Source organism: Pezoporus flaviventris, unplaced genomic scaffold (assembly GCF_033815535.1).
Source record: "Pezoporus flaviventris isolate CSIRO_AGI_PZ_B2104156 unplaced genomic scaffold, CSIRO_AGI_Pfla_v1 ptg000031l, whole genome shotgun sequence".
Lineage (NCBI taxonomy): Eukaryota > Metazoa > Chordata > Aves > Psittaciformes > Psittacidae > Pezoporus > Pezoporus flaviventris.
In genome coordinates, this window is record NW_026892579.1 from 1,540,033 (window position 1) to 1,564,873 (window position 24,841).

At 37.7% G+C, this 24,841-nt stretch overlaps 1 protein-coding gene across 3 annotated transcripts in view; it reads left to right on the forward strand.

Annotated features, from left to right (window-relative positions):
* The window catches only part of LOC133272638 (triadin-like), a 95,458-nt gene that overhangs the window by 25,505 nt on the left and 45,112 nt on the right, over positions 1–24,841 (forward strand). For all 3 annotated transcript variants that reach the window (XM_061460001.1, XM_061460000.1, XM_061459999.1), the window contains 3 exons: positions 13,031–13,057; positions 20,758–20,805; positions 23,714–23,737. In XM_061460001.1, coding sequence (XP_061315985.1) covers positions 13,031–13,057; positions 20,758–20,805; positions 23,714–23,737 — 99 coding nt within the window. The remainder of the gene's footprint in view (positions 1–13,030; positions 13,058–20,757; positions 20,806–23,713; positions 23,738–24,841) is intronic.

The window sequence follows — 24,841 nt, forward strand, 5'->3', positions numbered from 1 at the left end:
CTATTTTTAGAGATTGCTTCCACCAAATAAAGGAATAATAACTTCCAATAGTAAAGGAGATGACTGAAAATTAGCCCAGGATGAATGTAAGCCAGAAACCTCTTTGCTCTACCAAAAAAGGACTTGCAGCCTGGAAGTGCAGTCACTATAGGGTATTGTAGGGTGCACAGTACAGCTATACAACGTACTGTGTGAAGCTGGCCTAAGAAGCACCATTTCCCTGTAGATGCTCCCAGTCCCTGTCTGCTGTGTTTGTTTGACACTGTTTTCAGTTGTGCTAACACAACTGGGAGAACAGTGTAAACCACATCATTGCCATGTCTTAGAGCTAAAAACTGCCCTACAAATGCATGTTTGTATGTGTGTGTGTGGCAGGATGTTCAGTCTGGATCACATCAGTAAGTCTGGCTTCACATCTATAGCTGTGTAACTGATAATTTCTTAAAGCAGCTTTGTTGCCAAAATGTGTGATAGTTAGACCCCTAAATGTCTCGACAGTGCACTGCAGAAATCGTTATGTTAGAACCATATGCTTGAAATTAATTCATTCCACCTGTTTGCATCCAATATTTGTGTTCATTTTTGAAAAATATTCCAATGAGTCTGCTTGTTGGCAAGAATGGTGATGACAGTAATCTACTTAAGATAAAAGAAAGGGGCAAAACTGGCATGGCTTCTTATGGAAAAATAATATGAGTTTGTCTGTTCTGACACATTTCTAGATACCTAGTTTGCCTTAAAAGTGATAAAAAGCAGCAGACTTTGACTTCTACGTTTTTGTTCCTCCTCCCCAAATGCCACTGTTCTCTGAAAATTAATTTACTCCCATAATAACTCACCATAGCAAAATATTAAATATGCTTGTTTGGCAACATCATAACTAGACTGTTGCCTATTAGTACAGTAAATTAAATGCATTATCCAATTTCATATTTCATTTTCTTCCACATATCTTATTACATTATAACCTGAATCCCAGAATGCCTAGAGCTGACGGTTTAGTCCTATCAACAGGCTGAACAGACTGAGAGCACAGCTGGTCATCTTCCAGTGCTTCTACATCACATATGTTCCTGGTCTTAACGTCACTGGTGAAGCAGATTCTGCCTAATACACTGTGCACTATTTTATCTCCATATATTTAGACAGAGAACGAAAAGAGAGTGAGTGTGGAATTTGGAATCCTAAGAGAGCTTTTGTGCCTGGAAACTGATGGCTGCTCTAGGAAACCAGCCTCAACGAATATCTGTTACTTGATTTTCAAAGGGAATATTTTCAAATGTAGTGTTTTCTCTAACTGGACAAAAAGTCCTTCTCTGGCAACCATCTGAAACTGTGCTGGAGAACATGGTATTTGGCTTTCAAGCAGAATAGCTTCATAGATATATGGAACTGATGTTATTCTGAAGGGAGAAAATGGAGTTGAAGATAATTCATGAGACTATTCTTCCCTTACACTGTCTTATGATGTCCCCATCCTAAACCCCACTGTCATTTCCTCTTCTTTCATCACAGTGCATTGCCTTCCTAGTTGTGTCATCAAGACAGGTCTGAGAGTCACCTAGCCTTACAAAATCTCTTTCTATTGCTTTTTTCTGAGGAGGGACGCAGGTTTCTTTCCTCAGGTACTCTGTGTGAACTGTGCCCAGTGTGCTCTCTAGACGGTTTCTCAGAGCTAGGAATGTGTGTGCTGAACACCTGCATTATCTGCCATCTTCTGGCATTCTTCCCCGTACCCCCATCCCCATGAAGCCCACCTGGGAAGAGGTCCCACACCATGTTACGTATCGCACCCTGCAGCTCCCATGAATTCATTGGGCACAGACACATCACACCTCAACTTGGTAAGTGTTCTGTCCTGTTTCAGCACCGTGAGGAAAACAAGTGCATGGCAGTGCAGGACAAGGCAGGAAGCATAGGCTCCACACAGGGATCATCTGCAGCTGTATTAGCAGAGAGGTGACTGGGATCCCCAGCAGGCAGCAGGGAGCCTCAGTTACACTAAACTCCACACGCTCCCCTTGCTATAGTCAGGGATGAGAACAGTCCTTCTTGTGAGTCTTTCTTATGGGATAATCTCACATTATAGGCAACATTTCTACACCTTGTTTAAACACCAGTGATAGTGCTTTCCCCTAATGATTTGCCTGATTTAAAAATCAAATTTAACTTTTTGACACTGTAAAACTTGACTGTTAGAATTTCCCTGAAATGATCTTGCAATTTTTAATTTAATTTTACAGTATGTTTAACAGATTTTGGACTGACACTTAACTGCCTAATTACAGATTTTTAATGCCTAATTTTTCCCATCTTCCTCTCGATGCACATGCAAAAAAAAAATAAAAAATTTATTCATTGCTCCCTGTCGATTCATAGCAGAAACTTTTTTTGAGCACAATTCCCCCTTTGAAAATCAATGAAATTTTGTTCAGGCCAAGAAAGAATAAAATAAGTATGACAGACAAATAGCCAATTTCTAGGGCTTAGATGTCAGCTGCATCCAGTTCTCAAACTGACTCTGTCAGTTGTGCTGGAATTATTATTATTTTATTATTCCTCTGATTTTCCTGCTGTTGGTAAGAAGCAGAAAGAAAAAAAAAGAAAAAAAAAAGACATTATAGGAAATTACGTAGGAAATGAGTTCATGAGGTAAGTACAGAATATTAGAACACGGGTTATACCAAAAATCCTGGTCAGAGGATCAGTTTGAAGAGGTTCAGAACACTCTGCCTAATACAGGAAGAACTGCTGGTTCTACTAGCAGTGGGCAGTACTGACTTAACAAACTATTTTAAATCTTGGTTCAAAGAGAACAACAGCAACTAAAACAGCAACAAGGAAGAATCTTTGTATTTGCCATATGGTATAACCATTGCTATTCTTAAAAAGTCAAAAATAATTCAAAGCTTATGAGACAGCAGATATGCTTTGAATAGAGGAAATGTTTATTAAGGAGCTGGGCTTGGTGGTTGTCTTCTTTTGATCACCTATAGGACACAAGTACATAGAAAGAATGATAAACCCATGTATATGTTATGCGTTCTTGTGCAAATGTATCGCCTAAGAGAAATCAAAACCTAGTGTAAATTGCATGTTACACACTCCCCATGGAAGTACTTTTGGAAAGATGAAAAGGAGACAAACAGTGTTTCTTTCTTTCTCACTGTATGTGGACATGGCGCTAGTAGAAATTACCACCCTGCAGCCTCTTCAAGATATCATGTGCTAGTACCTCTATGCGCCCTCAAATTTCTCTTTACAAACAGCCACTGCCCTCGGTTAACATCTCTGCATGTATTTCTCTGGTACAGGTGTTACCAAGAAAATTTTTTCTGGTAGCTGGAAAAGTCCATTCAGTTTTCTAATCCCTGAAGTTAACCCATTCTCAGGGCTTATTTTCTGGGTTTACAGTTTAACTTTTCAGGGACAAATGATAGAGGTAGGTTATTATGTGTATAAGGACAGGCTTTGCAGTTTATTTCTGGACAAAATAAATTTTTATTCAAGTAGCAGGTGTTTATGTAGTGGTAAACAAAATAATGAAACCCTACCTGTATTAATCCTCCTGCTCAGGGTCCTTAGGTTTAGATCCAGGATCATTCTGTAGTCCTTTTGAATCAAAGAGGCTTTCTTTTCAGTCCCAGTCAGCATCATTCTTCCTCTCTGGGAAGTTAAACATCGTACCTTCCCGAGTTAGTCAGTTTTTTTCTGGTTTTAAATGTAAAGTTGCAGACTTGTCAGTTTTTTTAAGTAGGTGGAAATTATCTGATCTCAGTCCCCAACAACCTACAGAAGGACAGGAGAAACTGGGTCCTGGTCTTCACAAGTTTATCCCAGAGAGCTTTCACTGGCCTTAGTGGAGCTTCACAGCTGCATCTGCTCCTGGTCTGCCAGGAATGCACTGTACCCTCAGCAGCTAAAACCTTGCTGTTACTGCAGTAGTCCCTCACTCAGATGCTTCTTAATATCTGCAGGAATCTATTATGTGGATGGAGACAAATTCCACAAATCATTCCAACCCACTGACATTTTCATCCCAGCTCAAGTCTGCAAAAATATTGCAGACTAAGAGGTCTTAAATTGTCTGCAGGATTATGTAAACAGGATCATTACCTAACTCTGAATGGGAAAGGCAAAATGAGTTCTTATATCACAGTAAATGACCTCAAAGGGGAAGAATTTCCCAGTGTTAGAATATTTTACTTTACAACCCTGAATTCTTTACATACAGGATTTACTTAAATGGAGCATAAAATAGCTTATTTTACACTAAGCTTTGTCATCTGAAATCCAGTATTTATTCACCAAATTTTAAAATCTTTTTGAGTAAATGGCCTAGAATTCAGGATATTTTTCTTCATTTGCTAGGATGTTAAAATGCCCAGTCTCATAGCCTGGCATACCGCTGTTGCATTTATACATTCCTTACAGTATCCTCTGTTTTGGGATTATATCAAGTTAAAATAATTTTCTATACTTCCTTTTACATCACAGTGAACTGTGAAGACACTTGTACTAAAAATGCAATCTTATTTTGTGATTTATATTTTTTTATTATCTTTATTACCAGTTACTATTAAATGCCATGGTCCAATTTGTGCAATGCAGCAAAGCGCTGCTGTTATTACTAACACAAAAACCTGGCGTTTCTTCAAAAGCAAGCCAGGGGGAGCAAGTTAACTATGAAAAAGAAATTATTTACTACATTAAAGTAACAATGAGAGTAAAAGAGAGTCAAAATTAAATACTCTCTAAATAAAACCCAGAGCTAAAAGGATTGTTTATGGAAAAAGCATTTTAAGAGGTTTTATTCTGAGGCTAGCAATCTTTCATTGCACTGAAGTTGTTTCATGATTTAAGTGCACTTTTGGCAAGAATTGGGCCCAATTTCCGCAAAGCACTTAACATATCTTTAACTCTATCTTGAGTCAGCAAAGCATTTAAGTGTATGCTTAAACTTTGTTGGATCTAGACTAACATATGCACTATATATATGATTACTTTCCTAGGCATTAGACTTTTGGAAGAGGTACCACCTTCACTTTGCTAGAGAGGGAATAAATGGGCTTCATCTTGATCACTGAGACAATTCTAAAAATGGACTTAATTTTCAGAGGAGCAGTGACGTGGACTAGACTTTTCTATACCATTAATGTTTATATTATATCTACAATTTATGATGTTCTTGAAGATGGTAGTGCTACGGTTTAGATTGAGAGCAAGTGGAAACACAGTATGCTTCACTATAATGTTTCTTAAATATGAATTTTCTTACATCATCATACAGGTCTACATCAACTATAGATTTGAAAGGTTCTGTATGAAGAAGTTGCATCCCAGTATCATAAGCAAAAAACAAGCGATTACCAATGCACAGTACCACTTTAGTCTGCAGAGCACCACAAATAATCTGATGAGTAATTTTTTTCTCCTAAAACAACTGCTTGGAGTGCCCGAATTTGTAGTTTTACATATTTCAGAAATAGCGGTGGCTGGGTTTATTTAATTCTTACAGTAAACTCCTCTGAGTATTTTATTGACTCTCTAGCTGTACACTTCTCCTAGCACTTTCTGTCATTGTCCTCCTTCAATGATGTTGCTTCTTCAAATACCTTCTGAAGAAGTTGCGTGAAATATCTGTTCAGACTCATACTCTCAATGGATTACAGAGCTTGAAACAGAAATCCTTCCCTTCTCAAAAAACAGGTGGAGTATGACTAGGTTAAATCATGAGCAAGTAATAATGGCTGAGCACCATCGAAGCTATGACCACTCTCAGCGGATATGCTCTTGCTCTAAATCAGTTACACAGTAATATGACTCGGTCTGCCTCACAGTGAGAGACCATTAAGAAAACTGAATTACTTTCACCTTGCTGTGGTCTATGAGCTTGGGTACTACACCCGCTCTCATACTCAGTAATTTCTCATGTTCTTCTGAGAAGTTCCACCTAGAGTGATGTAGAAATACCTCCCTTGAGGTGCTCCCAGTTTGAACTGTTGTGGTTCAACACAGGATTCTTTTAAAAGCAATAGAGCGTCCTTCTATTGGGGATTCACTGGAAATACTTGCACCTCATCAGCTTAGTCATCTTAGTTCTGAAAAGGGTGGAAGTGCTCCTCAGATCCATAATTTAAAGGAAATACAGGTTAAGCTTTTTCACATGCAAAGATCTATTAGCAGATATTAGCCCTCTGCATTAAGAAAATCATACCATGTTTATAAAGAAGTTTTTTTGCCACCTGAGCCTTAACCTGAATACCCATGCCATATATCCTAAGGCTAGTGAAGTTAATTTGTTCTTTAAAAATTAGTTCTGATGATAGACATCAAGAATGGATCTTTTCACCATGACTCTGTTCATAATGTGTAAGGATTTCAGAGAGAGTCCTTTTCAAGAGTGGTGCATCTGTTTTAAACACAAAAAGTGCCCTAGTCAGAATTGTAGGATTAACCTAATTTCCTTTTTAAGGATTTTAAATCAGAAAGATTTTTATTCCAATGGGGAATTTGGCATCTGTGTTCTATGAATACACCCACACTGTGTATTAGCTCTGCTCCTACTGATGGGAAAGCAGAAGACCCACACCTTCCCCTTCTCATATGACAAAAGTGATGAAAGTGTTGTTTTCCTAGGAGTGATCAAATATACTCTACATTTACATAAGCATGTGCTTCAAGAGTGTTGACCTGAGCAACTGATTTCTGTGCATGTGATTTCAGTTCTTAGGGAGTGCTTTTTCTCCAACTGAGAGTTTTTCAAGGCTGGCAGGACAGTCATCAGAAATCTACATTCTTTCCATTTCCTCCTTATACTGGTTATTTTTCTCTTGATTATCCCAATTTTTGCAGAAAATGATAGAGCATTTCAGGCTCTAGAGAGGCAAAGGTACTGTTTTTCTGAAAGTCAGCTTTGTCTTCAGGCTTCACTATAATTATACTGGAGTTTTATGGAAAGAAGGTGCTTCCCTTACCTCTGAGTTAATAGAACCTGATATTCTAAAAAGAACTGGTAGACTTTCTGCCTACTCAAGTATGGGAGGACAGATCCCATCAGCTTCAGAGAAGGATCTGGAATCTAAGAATGACCCCACTTTCTGAGATCCATATCCTAGGGGCAGCGCTCAATATATTTTTATCACCTCTTTTCCTTTTTTCTTTTTTTTTTTCCTTCCTCTACCCTGCTGATGAGTGAGAAAATGTGTGCTAGACCTAAACGAAGGTTTCTAGCAATTTTTATTCAAGTATGTCCACATAACACAGAAGATCACACACTGTTAACATTTTAACATCAAGATGGTTGTTTTGATTGTGTAACCTTCTGAGGAAAAAGCAGAGCCTTTTAAATCAGAGATAAAGAGGGGTTTACCGAGGTATGACCAGTTTAGCTTCTTCCTCATAATGACTTTTGTACAAAAATTGATACATGGTACATGGGAGGATTTTGAAACCACAAGTGTCTAGCTTGAATTTGATGAGGATTTGACTACATCCACCCAAAATTAAGGACCTTGGCCAGTTTGATGGTGTCTATGTCAGTGCTGGCTTCCTCTCTGAGCAACAGCCATGCATCAAAAATTATGCAGGACCTGTATTAAACAAGAAATTAGCTGTATTAAAATGAAGCTAAGATAACTAGTTAAAGCAAACATTTGGATATGAGGCAGCAACTCTATCTCCTGCCTCCCAGTTGTGTAGATATTTGTTTTGCTATGCAAAATCACCAAAGAAAAAAAGCATAATCCTGACCCTCTCAAGAAAAGTCTTTAAGTTGTTTTGGTGGCTTCTACCTTATTCATTTCTCCATAGTGAAGACTTCCATTGTCAGTTTTGATGCCGTTTGCTTTCTACATGTGAAGTAAAGGTACAGATCCAATAGACTGGACTGAAAGGATTTGCGTTTCATCCAGGCCTCTTTTCTTCCTTTTCTTTTAACAATATTTTTTCTGAAATACTTGTGATAAAAATTCAACAGTAGAGAAAACACCATTTTTATGCAGCTACAGAGTACAAACAGAATGATGTTGGTTACTTAATGTGGTGCATGCCACAGAACAGCACATTCGCTTGAAACTGCATTTATTTAAATTCCCAATCTGTGCGATTCCATTCACTTTTTTTTTTTTTTTTCTGAATAATTCTTGGACATGAATGCTGTATCTGAATTAGGAAATAACACATGTATGGCACACATATGTATACACATAGCTATGCAAATTAGGATGGGATATCAGTTGTTCTTTCCTGGTAAATGGCAGAAGGTCACAGTTTGGGATTATCCATCCTCGTAGCAAAGTGCACCACAGCAAATGGGCCAGCCTAGAAGCTTTTTAGCAGTGTTTGTGCTTTGGGAAGAGCTTTATGGCTTGGGGAAAAGCTGCAGAGGCAGGTTAAGGTTTTCTTCCATCTCCCACAGGCTCCAGGGGTATCTAGGAGTATGTCACTAACAATAAAATAAAAAATACATGTTATACATAACTTTACCAATTTGCATAAAAAAAAAGAAAAGCCATTTGTTCAAAGCATCATTGCTTATAAAGATGGTGAAATGTTAAACTAAATCAAATCTGAATTCCATGACTGATAGAAAAATAGATATTGCCAGCAAAATTTTCCTGGATAAAAACATGTTGTACAGTCAAAACATATACATATAGGTATACATAAATATAAGTATAAATATATATATATGTATAAAAATGGTTAAATATAAAAAGAATGACAAATGTCATGGCAAATGCCTAATGTGTCCACAGTTGGCAATACCCCTTCTTGTGTGATACTAACTATTGTTAGTTAAAGTAGAAAAGGAAAGAAAAGACATTGAAATTAAGCAATGCTAACTTGTAGCAGAAAGGAAAGATCTAGGCTTCTGACATTTCTGTCTCATGTAATAATAGGTTTCGGTTCATTCTATTAAAATATCAGAGCACGAATCACTTGAAATTTCATATCATAACAGATTTTCCCAGAAATATTTGATGTCAGACTCTGTGTTAGTATTTTTAATTTTTTTTTTCTCAAGAGAAAGGGTCTTATTTCATATGCCTCTGGAAGTAAAACTGTTACAAAAGGAGCTCTCTTGAAGTTCTGTAATGGTTGCAGTTTTGAAAAACAGGAAATAAAGCTAAGTAAATGGAAAATTTTATAGTTTGCAAAAGCACTTGCTGAGAGCTTTTTATGTCATGCTATTCCCTGATCTCATGAGAGCTGACAGATCTTAGAACAAGAGGGAAAAATAATTGCCTCAGAACCACTAAAGTCATAACTACATTTCCTTCAATTTCCAGGAAGCTGTCTTGAGCAATAGCAGAATAGAAAACCCCACGAAACCAGTAAAAAAACTCGGTCCCTGATTTCAGTCAACTAGTCATGATGTTTTAAAGTTTACATTTTGGCTGAAAGAGACTTCTTATGAAATCCTGATGAAATTCCATCAATATTTTCAGAAAATACAGAAAAATAAAAAATCTGGTTTTTTTTTTAATTAAAAAACCCTAACCCTCAGAGCACAACTTTATTTTAGAAACTACATTTTTCTTTAAAATATACCTAAGCTAACTCCTCATCTAGATTTAAATACTCAGACAAAAATGAATATTTTCTTTCAGATAGAACTGCACCTATTGCTTGCTACAAACTTACTAGGAATGGTAGTATGGAACAACGTCATATTTTGTTTAAAAGCTAGCAGTCTGGGGATTTTTCTATATTTCACATCAGCCTGCCATTTCTAATGCAAATTATTTCATAGCTCTGTATGGAGCATACCTTTTTCTGATGCCCACTGTGCATTCAGTATTAATATTGATTGTGAATTAATATTTAATGTGAATATTGTATTAATATTATTGATCAACATATTTTAATTTAATTTTAATTTAATTTTAATTTAATTTTTTACTGGTTACTCCTGTTCATTTTTGCATATTCATTTCAAGGATAGCTCAAATTTAAGGATAGGTTTGCTTTTAATAAGGGCAGAATTTTCAGAATCGCTTTTAAAATTGAACTTTATGTCTTGATTATAGAATGGAAACGTTTTCAATACTAATATTTCTCAACTGTATACTACAGCATTAATACAAATATATCCTAAAATAATCATGGAGAAAATATTATCCTAGAATCATAGGATCGCAGAATGGTTTGATTCAGAAGGAGCCTTAAAGATCATCTAGTTCCACCCCCCCTTTCATGGGCAGGGACACCTTCCACTAGACGAGGTTGCTCAAGGCCCTCTCCAACCTGGCCTTGAACACTGCCAGGGATGGACCATTTGTCACTTCCTTGGGCAACCTGTTCCAGTGCCTCACCACCCTCACAGTACAGAATTTCTTCCTTATATCTAACCTAAAACTTCCCTTTTAATTTTGATCATCTCTTTTGTTTATCATCGGATATTGGTAAATGACAAGCATGTATTTAATAGAAACTCTCTTTATCTTGTAATTAGTCAGCTCAAATACTCTTAAATACAGGTAATGTTCCTGTGTGGATCCAAACCTGCACAGCAGAGCTTTTCCATATGCTGATGTCATGGTTTAAACCCTAGCCAAACAGCTTGTTCACTCACTCCCAGTGAGTGGTGCTGGGCTGAGAGCAATTGAGCCCCCCCCGCCCCCCGGGGCTCTCTCCTTCCCCGCTCCTGGAGGAACGGGGAGGAGGATCGAAAGAGTGCAACTCCCACGGGTTGAGACAAGAACAGTCCAGCAACCAATGTACAACACAAATCACCACTGCTACTATCAACTGCAACAGTGATAAGAGAAAATAACAAGGGAAGAGGATACGATACCACCGGCCAAGAAATGAGTCCCACCCGGAAGCCCATGTCCTTCCGGGTAACTCCCAGTTACCCCCCACCCTGGGCATGACGTGCTGTGGTATGGAATACCTCCTTGGCTAACCTGGGTCAGGCACCCTGTCGCTGCTTCCTCACGGCTTCCCCTCCTCCCTGGCAGAGCATGAGCCTCACAAAGTCCTTGGTCAGGGTAAACATCACTTAGCAACCACCGAAAACATCGGTATCACCAGCACTGTTCCCAGGCTGGAAGTCAAAACACAGCACTGCACCAGCTACCATGAAGGAGAAAAATGACTGCTGCTGCTGAACCCAGGACAGCTGATTAAAAGCATCTGCAGACATCATCTGTAGACAGCAAAAGCTTATCTATTTTTTTGCTACCATGAACATCAATCCTGGCTGGTAGATTACGGTCAGTTTCTGAAACATGTTCAGTCTATCCCTCTTCTCCCTGGTAGGTCACCTACTCCTTCTCTGAGGGGGTTTTGAAGCTTGTCTTGGCAAGATGGAAAGAGATGTTACAGAAATCACCATTAAAAATTTTAAATCCCAGTCATAGTTTGCCAGAGGGTGCAGAGTTTAAATGGATAAGGTTTTTTGGCTTCAGGTTCCAGACCCTGCCATGGCTCCCACCACACTGCATATTTTTGTAAAAGAGGCCAGGGCCACCTGTCTTTATCCCATGGCAATAGTGGCTCACCTGAACTGAGAGTTGAAAGGAATGTTCCACAACAAACTCCTGCTAGGAACACAGAAATGATTGTCCAGGGCAACTAAACAAAACATTATGAGAAAAGTTCTTTTTCAGAACCACACGAGAAAGAAAAAATAATAGAAATTGGTGAATATTTTCCCTGTGTTATCTTGCTTTTTAATTATGATTATGTTTTAAATTAATACATGCCAGAAGTAAATATTTTCTTTTTGCTTGTTTTTACACCCAAAACAGCAAAGAAAGAAGTAAAAGTACACGGTAAGTCCTGAAAGTCAGTAAGTTTTAGAGTCTTATTTATATTGTATTATTATTATTTATATTATATTTTAACTTGAGACAGGATTAGGTAAATTGACAAAAAAACGAAGCCAGAGATAAATATTTGATCATAGTTACTTGAGCAAGTGTATGGCTGTGGAGCAGACATACAGCCGTTTGGTCTTCCAGAACTAAGATCTGATCAAATGGTGCTGGGAAGAACAAGGGTGAGAATTTTTTATTTCAGCTTTTACAAGATTTAGATTTCTAAGGAAGGGGAACTGCTTTGAGGTTACAGGAAATGTTCTCCAGGATGGAGAACAAAACACAAGATAAGAGCTTCAGAGTGTGGAGCAGAGGAAAAATTTAGATTGTTTAGTTTGTATTTATTCCAAGTACCAAGCATTTCATTGTTGTAGCTTGGTGCTCTTCTTATTCCTAACTGGAATCTGCTTCTACAGTTTATCCAAATTTGTGAGAGCATAAAGATTTTCAACTCCCTTTGCAGCCAAGCTTGATGACTCATTCATCAGATGACTATTTTCTCAGACATAAATTCTGAGCAAAAAAAAAACCCTACTGTAGACTGTCAATTTATAGAAAAATGACTCTGTCCTTTTCCATAGCAGAAAAATCTGTTACAGTGCTTCAGAATGAAGGTGTGAATGATGAAGAAAGAAAAATGTGTTAGTTCAAGTAATTTTGATTCAGCTAATGCAATTATGAAGAATAATAAACAAAACTGAAAAAAAAAAGATCAAGGAAGACTATTAAAATTGGATATTCCCTTTTTTATCAATACTAGAAGAGCTCTGTGGTTTGAGCTTTCAATAAACTAAAAAGAAGAAAAACAAAATCCTTAACTTCCAAAAATTACTGAAATTGTTAAAAGGAGATTTCTATTGCATGCCCATGTTTGGTATGTGCCTACTCTGAAACCTGCTTTCACTCCTTCTCTCAGCCTCACTACTTGAAAATCGTGGAGATATTGAAGTTCCATATATAACTTACCTATTGACCTTGTTTTCCACTGCTTTTAGTCTGCAGGTTAATCAGTCATCTGCCATGAGACTATCCAAAAAAATGACATATATGTGTGTCAGTTTTTGTCTGCATTAAAAAAAATGAATGCCTGCTCTACGTAGAGAAGTAGCATATTGACCAAAGGAACAGATGTTAGGATCAATCATAATTTCTTTATGCATTTGCAAAATTTGTTTCCTGGAATGTTTTCTTTTATTTTACAGCATCTGTGGAAACTCTGAAGTCAAAAGGTGGGTTACTTTACTTGTTTTTAAGATGGAAAGGGAAGAATGCTGTTGTTAATTCCACTGTTAATGAAGGAGCTTCTTGTGACAAAACTGCTGGCAGGTGTGAATTATCTAAGACAAAGTGGACCTTTTAAATTGTATCAGCTCCTTCCTTGCAGGACCTCAAAGCAGCTCTACAAAAAAGGTGTCTTTTCTCTGAGTTGTCCATGGACTAAAAAAACTGTAATTCTCTGTCTATATCAAACTCAGTTTCTAACCCTAACTCAAACTAAAAGGCTTTTGTTAAAGGCAGAAAGAAGTAACCAACCTTCTATAGAGACTGGCACTTCTTGCCAGTCCAGCTGCAGCACAAACCCAGTGCCTGAATAGTTTTTTTTTTACTGAGACTAGGAATTTTTACAGTGAGGTTCAGTGAAAGAGTTTTTATGTTCCTTTCATGTAATAACTGCTGATGGTAGAAGGTGGGAGTTGTGGGAGCATCAGTGCTTGCTCCAAGGGTTGCTTGCTCCTTTCCAGAAGGCACAGAAAGCTGAGACTAGTGAGGAACATCAGGGGCTTAAGTCTGAGCTGAGCAAATGTTTAATTGTTCATGCCGGTGTCTGACTTCTACCATATATACAATGCAAGATACTAGCTCTGAATTGCCTTCATGAACATTACAGATGTCACGTGTATCTTAGACACAAATGGAAAATGGAATGGCAAGTTACAAACTGCACTTCACTCTTAGTCCATTTTTATTCATATCAATGACCACCTTGCTTTATAAACATTCCCTTTCAAACAAATGGGACTGTGTCGTGGTTTAAACACAGGCAGACAGCTTGTTCACTCACTCCCCCCACCCCTTCTTGCCCTCCCCCTACTCCCGGAGGGATGGGAAGGAGGATCAAAAGAATGCAACTCCCACGGCTTGAGATAAGAACAGTTTAGTAACTAAGGTATAACACAAATCACTGCTGCTACCACCAATAATAATGATGATAAAGGAAATAACAAAGGAAGAGAATATACCACCTCACCACCAGCCGACCGATAACTCCCCCCTCCCAGCCCAGCCAAGCACCGACCGATACTTCCTCCAACCCTGCCATCCTAGTCCTTCCAGGTAACTCTCCGTTACATCCTGGGCATGACGTGCTGTGGTATGGAATACTTCTTAGGTCAGTTTGGGTCAGGTGTCCTGTCTCTGCTTCCTCCCGGCTTCCCCTCCTCCCTGGCAGAGCATGAGGCTCACAAAGTCCTTGGCCAAACCAAAACATCATTGTTATCAGCTCTGTTCCCAGGCCGAAAGTCAAAACACAGCACTGCACCAGCTACTAAGGAGGAGAAAAATGACTGCTACTGCTGAACCCAGGACAGACTGCACGTATCAAATGCTTAGACTTGTGGACTGTGGTCTCCAAGCTGTCTCTCACAAGACAAATGCAGGGAAATGAGAATTACCAGTTTTTAATGCACTGCTATTTTTCAAGCACCTTCTACTTCAGAGCTTGTCTCTGAAGCTTCATTCACATTAACCAGTAAATAAGTAGTCAGGCTGAACTGTGAGGCAGTGAAGTGCTCTTCTGGAGCATGAGGAAGAGATGCAGAATCACAGCTGTGGAGATTAATGTAAGGAAATCAAAGCTGATATATTGTTCCCTTTACTGGATATTTTTAAGTTCCCTGCTTCATGGGCTAAATTCATAACACTGTCATTGTTCTGAAGCTAATTGTGTTGAGCAAAACACAAAGCAGAATAATTCAGGTATTTCTTTCTACTCCCACCAGACAAAACACAGAAACTAAAGGGGGGGAAACAAAAAGTATGTGGAGTTAAGCTTTTATATTTTAGCAAATTCTAGACAGCCAAAGCTGAAAATAAAGGTAGACTTGCTGCTATGGGTGATTGCTTTCCCCTATTGTTTGAAGCCTCTAAATAAATCTTTTGAGACATTATTATTTCTTTTGTAATGTTGTAGTATGCATATAAAGTCAACTTCTCAACATCTGTGAACCCATTTCTGCCAAGCCTATGTCCTTCAGGGCCTGAAAAAAATGAACTGATGAAGCACTTGTTTCTCACAGAATTAAGTCCGTTTTTGCAAACTTTAGATTTTCTTTGGCCACTACTGGGAAATATTGTCATATATCTTTTGAAATTGTTATTCTTGTGGATTGTGTCTATAGTTTTATTAAGAATTACTTTGTTTAGGTCACTTGTAAAAAGAAACAGAATTAGCAGGGGGTTTGAAACTGCGGAGCTTTTACTTCTATGCTTTATTGCTCTGAGTAGCTTCAAATTTTTCTGGTGAATACCCTATTTCATATTTTATTAGATAAGAAGCAAACGTTTGTATAGGTAATAAGTCTTCATCATGTCTTCAGCATTTTGCAAGATGGAAGTGAACTCTTCCTTATGAGCTATTGAATTAAGGGGCACGAACAAAATCTGTAGGAAGTTCACAGTTCATTAAGAATAAATAGGAATTTATCTATTATATAAAACAAGAACGATTCTGTTATTTCTGTTGTCAACAGAGAAGTCTCACAACTGAAAATTTTGGTCTTGGCCATCCATAGGATCAGTTGAATGTTGAACCTGAAAATATTCTCCAGTATTTAAGTAAATAACAACTTTGTTTTAGTCAGTCACCATTGAAGAGAAATAGCTGATGTTAGCTCTGAAGTAATTGTTGATTTCTAAAAAAATTACTTGCTAACAAGTGATCTAATTTTTAACATTAAGTTGCTAATTTTGAAACTCAAACATAGCCTGGACTCCAGGGGAAAATAGTATTTATATTAAAATATTACATCTGTTCTTTTTACCTCTTAGTAAGAAATCACAAAGGAATGCTATTATTTTCTTCTAAATATATATTAATGATGACAAATTCCAATAGTGTTTAATAGCTAAGACTGAAAAAATCACTCTTTTTGAATCTCTATTTGTTCTTTAATGCTGCTTTTTATTTGCTTGTTTACCATTTTTTCTGTTATTAATCCATTTACAGTAGCAACACTCTGGGTGCAACATGGTTTCCAATATTCAGTAATTGTTGGCAAATTTTGAAACTTTTAAGCATATTAACAGAAGACGAACAGTTCTGTTCTGAAGCCACACAAGGCTTTTGATCAAATTCTCTTCTTTGGTAATTAAAAAAATTAATCTGCTGGCATGGAGGAGGTCTGGGCCACTCCAACTAACTTGTACTTCTGATGAACTATCAAGTTCATATTAAGTTTTGTTGCATTTTCTCATAAAAGTTTCTGTAATGCCACTATGGCCAGGAATTTTTTCATTTCTTCATGTAATAGAACAGTTCCTAAACCATAAGACACTCCTTAGGTTCATGACCTCGTGATATTAGTGATGTCACGATGAAGAGATCCTGTTTCTGACCTCACGGTTCAGTTTGTGAAGTGTTTATTGTCTCCAGTCAGAGTGTTTTCTTTCAGCTTTCCTTCACACTGAGTAAACATCTCAAAATAGCCTTAAAATCAGTGACATTTTGGAATGCATATTTTGATGTGGATGTTAGTTATGCAACCTGACTCTTTTAGGATAAAAACATTCTGACAATTTGATTGTAGCCTAGAACTATTGAGACTGCAGAAATATTTGACTGATGAATTGCTCTCCTGGCTACTTTGAGCACAAAACAATATCTGCTAAGCTATCTCTCATTTGATTCTCAAGAGATTATGGAATCAGAGAAACAATCCTCATAGAAATCATCCATTTGATCTACATTATGCCAAGCTGTCAAGAAATTTTACTAATGACAAAATATAAATGGAGTTCGGACTCTATTTACTTCATCTATTTTTTAAAACTATAATTTACTGAAAATATGGATCCCTAACAAATTTCTACCTTTCCCTTTATGTGCATTCATTTAATTTTTTATTATTTCAGGCAGGAGGGAGCAAGTGGTTTTGGTTTGGTTTTCTGGAGGGATTTTTTAACATCTGGTGTTCTTCTGCTGAGGAATAAATTATTAAATGCCTATTTTACTGAAGTCATATGACTAAAGGACCATTTTTTCAAACTGATAACACCTGCAGTGAGATCAATTGTTACAAAGAGATCATCTTTCAAGGGGCAAGGGTTGAAAATGGAATGAATCGAGCTCTGCCTTGAGTGAAGGATGCGTCAAGAGCTTATGGGTAAGCATTAAGGGGCAGACTAAGATATGTGGCACAGTTGTGTGCTTTACTTCAGCCTGCCTGATCAGAAAGAAGAAGTTGTTGGGCCTTCTACAGACAGTTGGAAGTAGCCTCACATGCACAGGCCCTTGTTCTCATGGGGGACTTCAACTATGCTATCTGCTGGAAGGACAACACAGCTAGGCACACTGAAGTACTGTGTCCAGTTCTGGCCTCTCCAGTTCAAGAAAGGTGAGGAACTACTGGAGATGGTCCAACAGAGGGCTATGAAGATGATTAGGGAACCAGAGCATCTCTTTTAAGAGGAAAGGCTCAGAGGGATGGGCCTGTTTAGCCTGGAGAAGAGATGACTCAGAAGGGATCTTAACAATGCATACATATGTCTTAAGGGTGGGTGTCGTTATGGCTGGGGCCAGATTTTCTGTAGTGCAAAACAACAGGATAAGGGCCAACGGGCACAAACTGAAACACAGGAAGTTCTATCTGAATATGAGGAATAACTTCTTTACTTTGAGGGTGACAGAGCACTGGAGCAAGCTGCCAGGCAGGAAGTGGAGTCTCCTTCTCTAGACATACTCAAAACCTTTTTTGAAGTCTTATTCAAAACACCAACTCTATGTGTGCAGGCTACCTATTTATACAGACTGTTAAAGTGACAGCTATTACTTTGATGATAAAAGACCTCTCAGCATTACCAAAGTAGCTCACACCTTCCTTCTCAAGAAACAAAGAGAATAATACAATGTCCTCTTTGTCCTTCCCGATACTTCTTTGCCATAACCAGATAATGCTAGTTTGCAGTTCCTGAAAGTTACTAAAGCCCTGATCTGTCTCAGCAAGTTCTTCTTTACAGAGACTCACAGAAGTGTTCCAGCATTACTGAATGCACCGACAGCTAGAATACTGTTAATAGTACTAGTTCTTATTTTTAAACAGCAGCCTCAGCATTTCTCAAGGATGACTGGTTCCTTTGCCATAACTGCACTCATGGTCTACCACCACTGCATGATTTTGATGACTCCAAATACCTGATCTTCTCAGAATGTTGTATTGCTTTTCTACCCTGCAGTTCAGTATCCAGAAAATATTTTCATCTTTTATTCCATCAGCATTCTGGTTTTCAGAAATTGAACAAAACAAAACTGCTTTAATATTAGCTAAAAAGGATAAACATGCTTTGGAGAAAACAACAGTTCTCAAGAATTCATTTTACTCTTAGCTACTTTGCAACTTTAGACAGTAAAAGTAGATTTTGGAATGCATATGGGATTGGTTTCTGGTGCTCTTTTTCATAACCCTTTTTTTTCCATATTAAAATAAGGTTATTATTCAAGATGTTAACCACTTCAGTAAGCACTGTGATACTGGTTTGTTCAGTGGCAGGGCTGCTTAGATTCTTTTAGGCTTGTAGGTGTCTAGTTTCTTGCTGATTTGAGTAGCCCTACTGATGTGGACCTAAATAACATGGATGTTAAGAGCAGAGAACTACAATAAATATTAACGGACTTTGCTCCTCTTTTACTTTCTGTATGTCCAGTAACATCAATATAAAGTTAGGTGTTTCGATAGAAATGGAGTACTCACTTTTGGCTTTTTTTCCTGTGGATCCAGTCAGTCACTTTTTCAGCCTAGACTTGATTTTCAGGCAAATTGAAGATTATAATTTTCAATAAAATGAGTTACCTGAGATAACTGAGGTGCAGAGGTGCAATATTTCACTTTCTTCATGGAGCTTGGTCACAAACACCCGCTCACCCCACAGTGTCCTGGGATAAGCAAAAGCAAGTGGCAAGGGAGTGATTGATGTATGTGAGCTGGTTCATCTCACACAACATGACGTAGTTCATATGTCCATATCTGACGTTTCACTGAATCTCAGGAAAGGTTTATTGCTGTGAACAGAAGATCCTTCTTTTGGCTCCAGCCCACCTGCAGATATTGCAGACAGGCCATAGGTTACCAACTGAGCTGGTTTGTTTGGGCCACCATGCTCAACTGCTCAAAAGCTCAACTGTTCAAAGGCTCAACTGCTGCCTGGTCAGCAAGCCTGGCCCCAGAGGTACCACCAGGACATCCCTCCAAGAGCAGCCAGCATGCCTGGAGGCACGTTATAGATCCTTCAAGTTTCCTGAATTTCTCAGCATAAATAATAATAACAGAACACGATCCTCAGTATTTACCTTGGCTCTAAAAGCCAAGCTCTTAATTTACAACTGTGATTTTCTGCAATAAAATAATAGATGCTGAAAATACTTCTGTGCTTGGCAGGTGGAAAAAACAAGCTGAGGAGATGTTATGGGCTGATACTTTGTAGCTGCAAAGCCATTTCTATATTATCAGATGTAAACTAATTTCTACTGTCCGTCTTAACGTCCTGCCATTTATGCTGTTTTTTTACTCTTTGCACTACTTTTAAGCAAGGCAATGACAGTGAAGCTCATTTTCTTAATGCCATATTTTTTGTCTCAAACACTGTGAGATGATATATTTTAAAACTAAAGCAATAATTCTTGTTCATCATAATAATTATAACAAATTCTGGCTACAAAACCTTGGCTTTATAGAACCTATGTGTGAGCAGTGCCAATTACAGCTAAAAAAATAACTTTACGTATTTGCAAGACTTAACCTTGAATAATTCAATTAGATGAAAAAATACATATGTTGTCCTAAATATATTAAGCAATCTACAGGAAATCTTGTACATTGCCAAACCTGCCCTGTAAATTGTCAGAAACTATAAAAGATTCACATATTTATGTAAGTTTCCTAAGACAGCAAAGTTTGAAGGGATTCCTTCCTGTACCTCCTCCTCTTAGATGATTTAATCCTTAGTGTGGAGCCATGAACAAATAATCTCTGTCCCTTGCCTTTCAAGCTGCGTAAATCGACTTAGGAACTGTCAGTTGGATATGTCACCTGGCCTCACCTGGGCTGTGATGCTTTACTGGCATCAGTAAAGATCTATCAGCCCTTCAGAAGGACGAATCTTGAGTTCTCTCTTTCATGCAGTAATCGCAGTATCAACTGTGATACAGTTATGTATTTGTAGCATATAATCTGGCTGTGGCCCACTGTCCTCCCTGAGACTAGCTACAGGGTTAAAATTAAGATTATGGGAAGTATTTTGCAAGGATGCAGAATACAGATTTCTGTAGTACAAGCAGAAAATCATGCTTGCATGAGAAACTCTCACATGGCTGGGCAAAGTAGACCTGCTTGCCTTGCTCTCTCTTATGTGATGTGTACTGCAGTTTAGCTTGTGTTTCAGCAGGGATCTAGAAGTCAATGCTGCTATTTTTTTTCTGAAAGGAAAAAAATAAAATCCCTTTTTGCTTTTCCTCTTTTTAAGATAGATAAATAATACTTGTAGTCAAATGCTTATATAGACATGTATGGGATGTGGGGGAAGGGAGAAGGTATCTCTTGCTTCCAAATCTTTGAAATCATTTGCCTTAAAGTAATCTGTAAGCATTAAGAAAAGCTTTGTCTGTTGGAGCAACACTTCAGTCTAGAAATCTTACTTAAACTTTATCTTTGTTTTGCAGGAGTACCTGAAAAGAAGGAAGAAAAAGCAACAAAGGCAGCAGAGCAAGGTAAAAAGAAAACAAAGTGTTTTGCCATTGTCTCTCTTAAAAACAATGGCCCGGAAACAAACGCCTCAGATTCAGACAGCTATATGACAACAGCCTTTAAATCCACTGCTCTGCAAAGTATTAGTCAGGGCTCTGCTGTATTTATCAAACAGGGAATTTCCACTGGGAAGCTGGCTTTGTCCCGCTTCCACAAAAATGTAACTCCCTCAAAAAGGTTGAATAGACTGCCCATTTCCACTTAAATATCCTATGCTGGGACTTTGTGACACACAGATCTTGCAAGAGGCTTTCTGCCCCTGTAGCTTGGGCATGGATCAGCCTTTAATATTCAGTCTTCAGAGTGACTTGCAATGAGGTAAAGGGGCAGAGGACCCCTAAAGTCAACTCAGCTTAACCCTAATGGAACATTAGCCCCATGAAGAGCCATGAAGATCCACTGCAGAAAAACTCAAAAGCTTTCAAAAGCAGAACTTGTAGACGTTTTTAGCAAAAAGCATAAGATTGGTATGAATGAGGCAGGAATGGGAATGTTTGGGAATCAGATCAGCAGAATACAAGAACCACATGTTGACAACACATAGTTCAGAAGGTCACAAAGTCTACATAGTTTCCTAAGCCAACCAGAGCAAGGGCTGGTCTAGACCCAGGCTAAAACAAAGCTTGAGCCACTGTGTGATGGTGGTGAATAGAAAAGGAGAATTAAAGCGTCTAGATAGCCTTGTAGCATTTAGATGCGCGTTTTCCCATGATATACAATTATATCTATTATTATTGTTGTTACTTTCAGCTTTTCCTGCATTCTTGCTTGTACACTTGTTAAAAGCAATTCATACTTTTTTTTAGGTTAGTATGGTAAGGAGCAAAGTAGAAAATATTGGCAGAAATACCCAAAGCTTATCAGCCTTGGCTTCCTTTATAACAATACACATCTTAATCTACTGTGCTTGTTACTAACTGTCTACCAAGGTGATTTTCATATTTACTCGTGCTCGAATTTGCAATTAAAGCTCTGATGATGAATTTGGCATTTCAGTCTTAGCATACTGGAGTTTTTCCAAACTTGCCAGTAACCTTCAAAGTGAAGTATAGCCCATACTTAGTAATGTAGTTTTGGTCAGTTGAGCTATTATCTCTTTCTTCAGTTTCCCAGCTTCAGCTTTACTCAGCATTACTTAAACCAGCACAGACACCCTGCAGAAGCTGTCAGCTGCTTGTTAGTTGTGATGGAAAAGGTTATAATTAGGTGGGTCTTAGTCCAGATTTCAGTTATTGTTAGTCTGGGTATCTCCACACTATTTTCCATTGACATAAAAGTGCTTTCGCAGCCACCTGCACTGCTTCCCTTCTGTTTGGCTACCTCATGCAGCAGTGAGGTTGTGTTTGCTGCAAGATTTGTTCCTTCTACAATGTGCCAACATTAGATGGGACTTTATTTGTAATATATTTCAACTGTGCCATAAAGTACACAGGCTCTCTTAAAAAGAGAGCAGTACAAACCATAGTTTCACATGGTTGGCATTGAGCAGGGATTTCTAAGCCCTTGGTTGTGATACCCACAGGACTCAAAAAGGGGACAGCAGTCAGCAGCAGCAGCACTATCTCCCCATAATAGCAGCCATCTAGTTTCTTCAAGACAAAGGAAAAAGAGCAATCTATTACAACTACTTCTGCAGCTACTTCCAAGTGCTGGCAGTAGCTCAGTTCCTCTGCTGCACAGAAGCAAACATAAATACTTTCAGACAGCAGTTGCCTCTGCTTCTCATATCTGCACAACAGATTGCCAACATGTTGATCACTCAAAGACAAATGAGCCAAAAAAACTTTCAGAAAGTTGTTGTTTTTTTTTTAATATTAGCATGTAATTGTATTTCTCATGGAAGAGTAAAATATAAGGTGATGGAAGCAGCTCTGAGTTATGTTTTGAGTGAAAACTGTACCTAATTCACTGATTCCAGGTATCAGAAAGTTCTGAAGAAAAGTGAGGACTCTTTGTTAATCAGGGATGTATGAATTCATCAGAAAATAGTTTTTGAACTTAAAGGTATTTTTGAGCCTTTTAGATTGAGAAATTAAATAATTTGTTCTGATAGCTACAGTCCATTAGGATACATGTCAAAAGTAGAGGGATTCAGAGCTGGTCAGAACTAGGATTTGTAATTTAAGAAAAACACTAAATGCATGGATATTTGCAAGAAAACGTAACGTTCATGAGTCTGTCTAGCAACTGGGGTGTAGCTTCATTGTTTCAAACTGGAAGGTTTTAGTGATCAAACATGCTATTGCAGTTTTGACCTCAGATCCCTGTGGTCTGGAAATGGACTAAATATCGCTACACCATTTCAGTTCACTGATCTTTTATTAGTAGTAAATCAAAGTTACATGTAACATTTTTAACAGTAAAAAGGAGAGCAAGAAGGTGGAGAACTGCCATAAGTGTCTAGGAAAACACAGTGCTTTAATTCTTTGTCCTATTTGAAAAATGACACGAGCAACTGTCAGACGGTTGCCAGGGAGACACTGCCTGTTATTAAGGCAACTGAGAATTAATATTTAAATGAAATGAGGAAAAGGCAAAGATTTTTTTATGAGATATCCAAGATTACCAAGAAAGGAATTAACTGCCATCAGTTAAAGCAGGTCACGTGAGACTGGTTTTTTTTTTTCCTTTCTTTGCGTGTCTGCAAGGTACTAGGTCTGAACAATGAATTTTTTTCACATACATTGTCAAGCAGCAATAGAATGGAAATCACTTTCAGGATATGTTTAAGCATTTTTGGACAACATATATTTAAATACATTTTCATTAGCTGACTGTATTAAATATAATTTTCTATGTGAATATGTATTCTAATATTTCCTTTTTCTTTTCTCTTTTCATTTCTCTTTCCCCTCTTTTCTCTTTCCTCAGATAAACAAAAGACGAAGCAAGGAAGTAAGCTGTCATTTTAAATAATGCTTCTCCCTATAATTGATAAAGCAATATCAAATCTATAAATGAAAAGAAAAAGGTATAGGAGCTCCTGCTGCTAGTCAGAACTGTAAATTATGTTTTTTTAGACAGAGTAGAACTGATGAAACATATCTGATAATAATAAATAATAATAATAATAATAACAATGGATATGTTAAGAAATTCTAGTCTGTTTATGCCAGTTAAGAAGTTTAACACCAATACTGTACATTCTTCCTTGACAAAAGGAAGAGATGTGTAATGCCAGCGCACAAAAAACCCACCAGAAAACCCTCAGAGCAACCAATGAACCAAAAAAAAGAAACAACAAATGAAGCCCAACCATTTAAAAAGTTTACCTTTATTATTTTACACACAAAATTATTCTCTCCACACCTGCTAGTTTCACTGCAGATCTCAGTTATGTGTTCTGATGTCAATAAAAGCTTAACACTGCAAATCAAGTATGAGAAAGTAACACAAGGTTCTTGTCATGGGATTTGCGCTACATGTTGTCATTTTGCCAGGTTATGGCAGACTGTCTAAGAGACCTCAGTAAGTTGAGTCCTACAGAATATTGCCAGTGTGTGTTTACAATTCAATTTGCCATTTTCATATCATTCATGAATATTTTTTAGAATTCTTTAGCAGTATGTATATTACATGCCATGCCATCCCAAAAGACTTTTTTTTTTTTTTTTTTCTCCTGGAGATAACAAATATCTCTGATATCTCTGAAAAACCTTTCCTAAGGTTTCTTTGTTTGGGGATCACATGGAACTTCAAGCTTCATCAGTAACAACTTAATGTTTCAGTCAGAGCTGTTTAACGCTCTTTTGTTTAAAATGCATCACTGTGGTAACATCTTCTGCAACAGTTTGGGTAACAATTTTCTTAATATGGAGGTGCACAACAACTTAGAGTTGTTACAGGCAGGCTCTTGAAAGTAAAGAATTTATAATGTGCATTAAATTATCTATTCTGGTAAAGGCATAATGGTGTAGGTTTTAGTGGTGTTACTTGTATTTTGTATTAATCACAAAATCATTACTTGAATCGTGAATCACCAAAAAAAAAGAAAAAGAA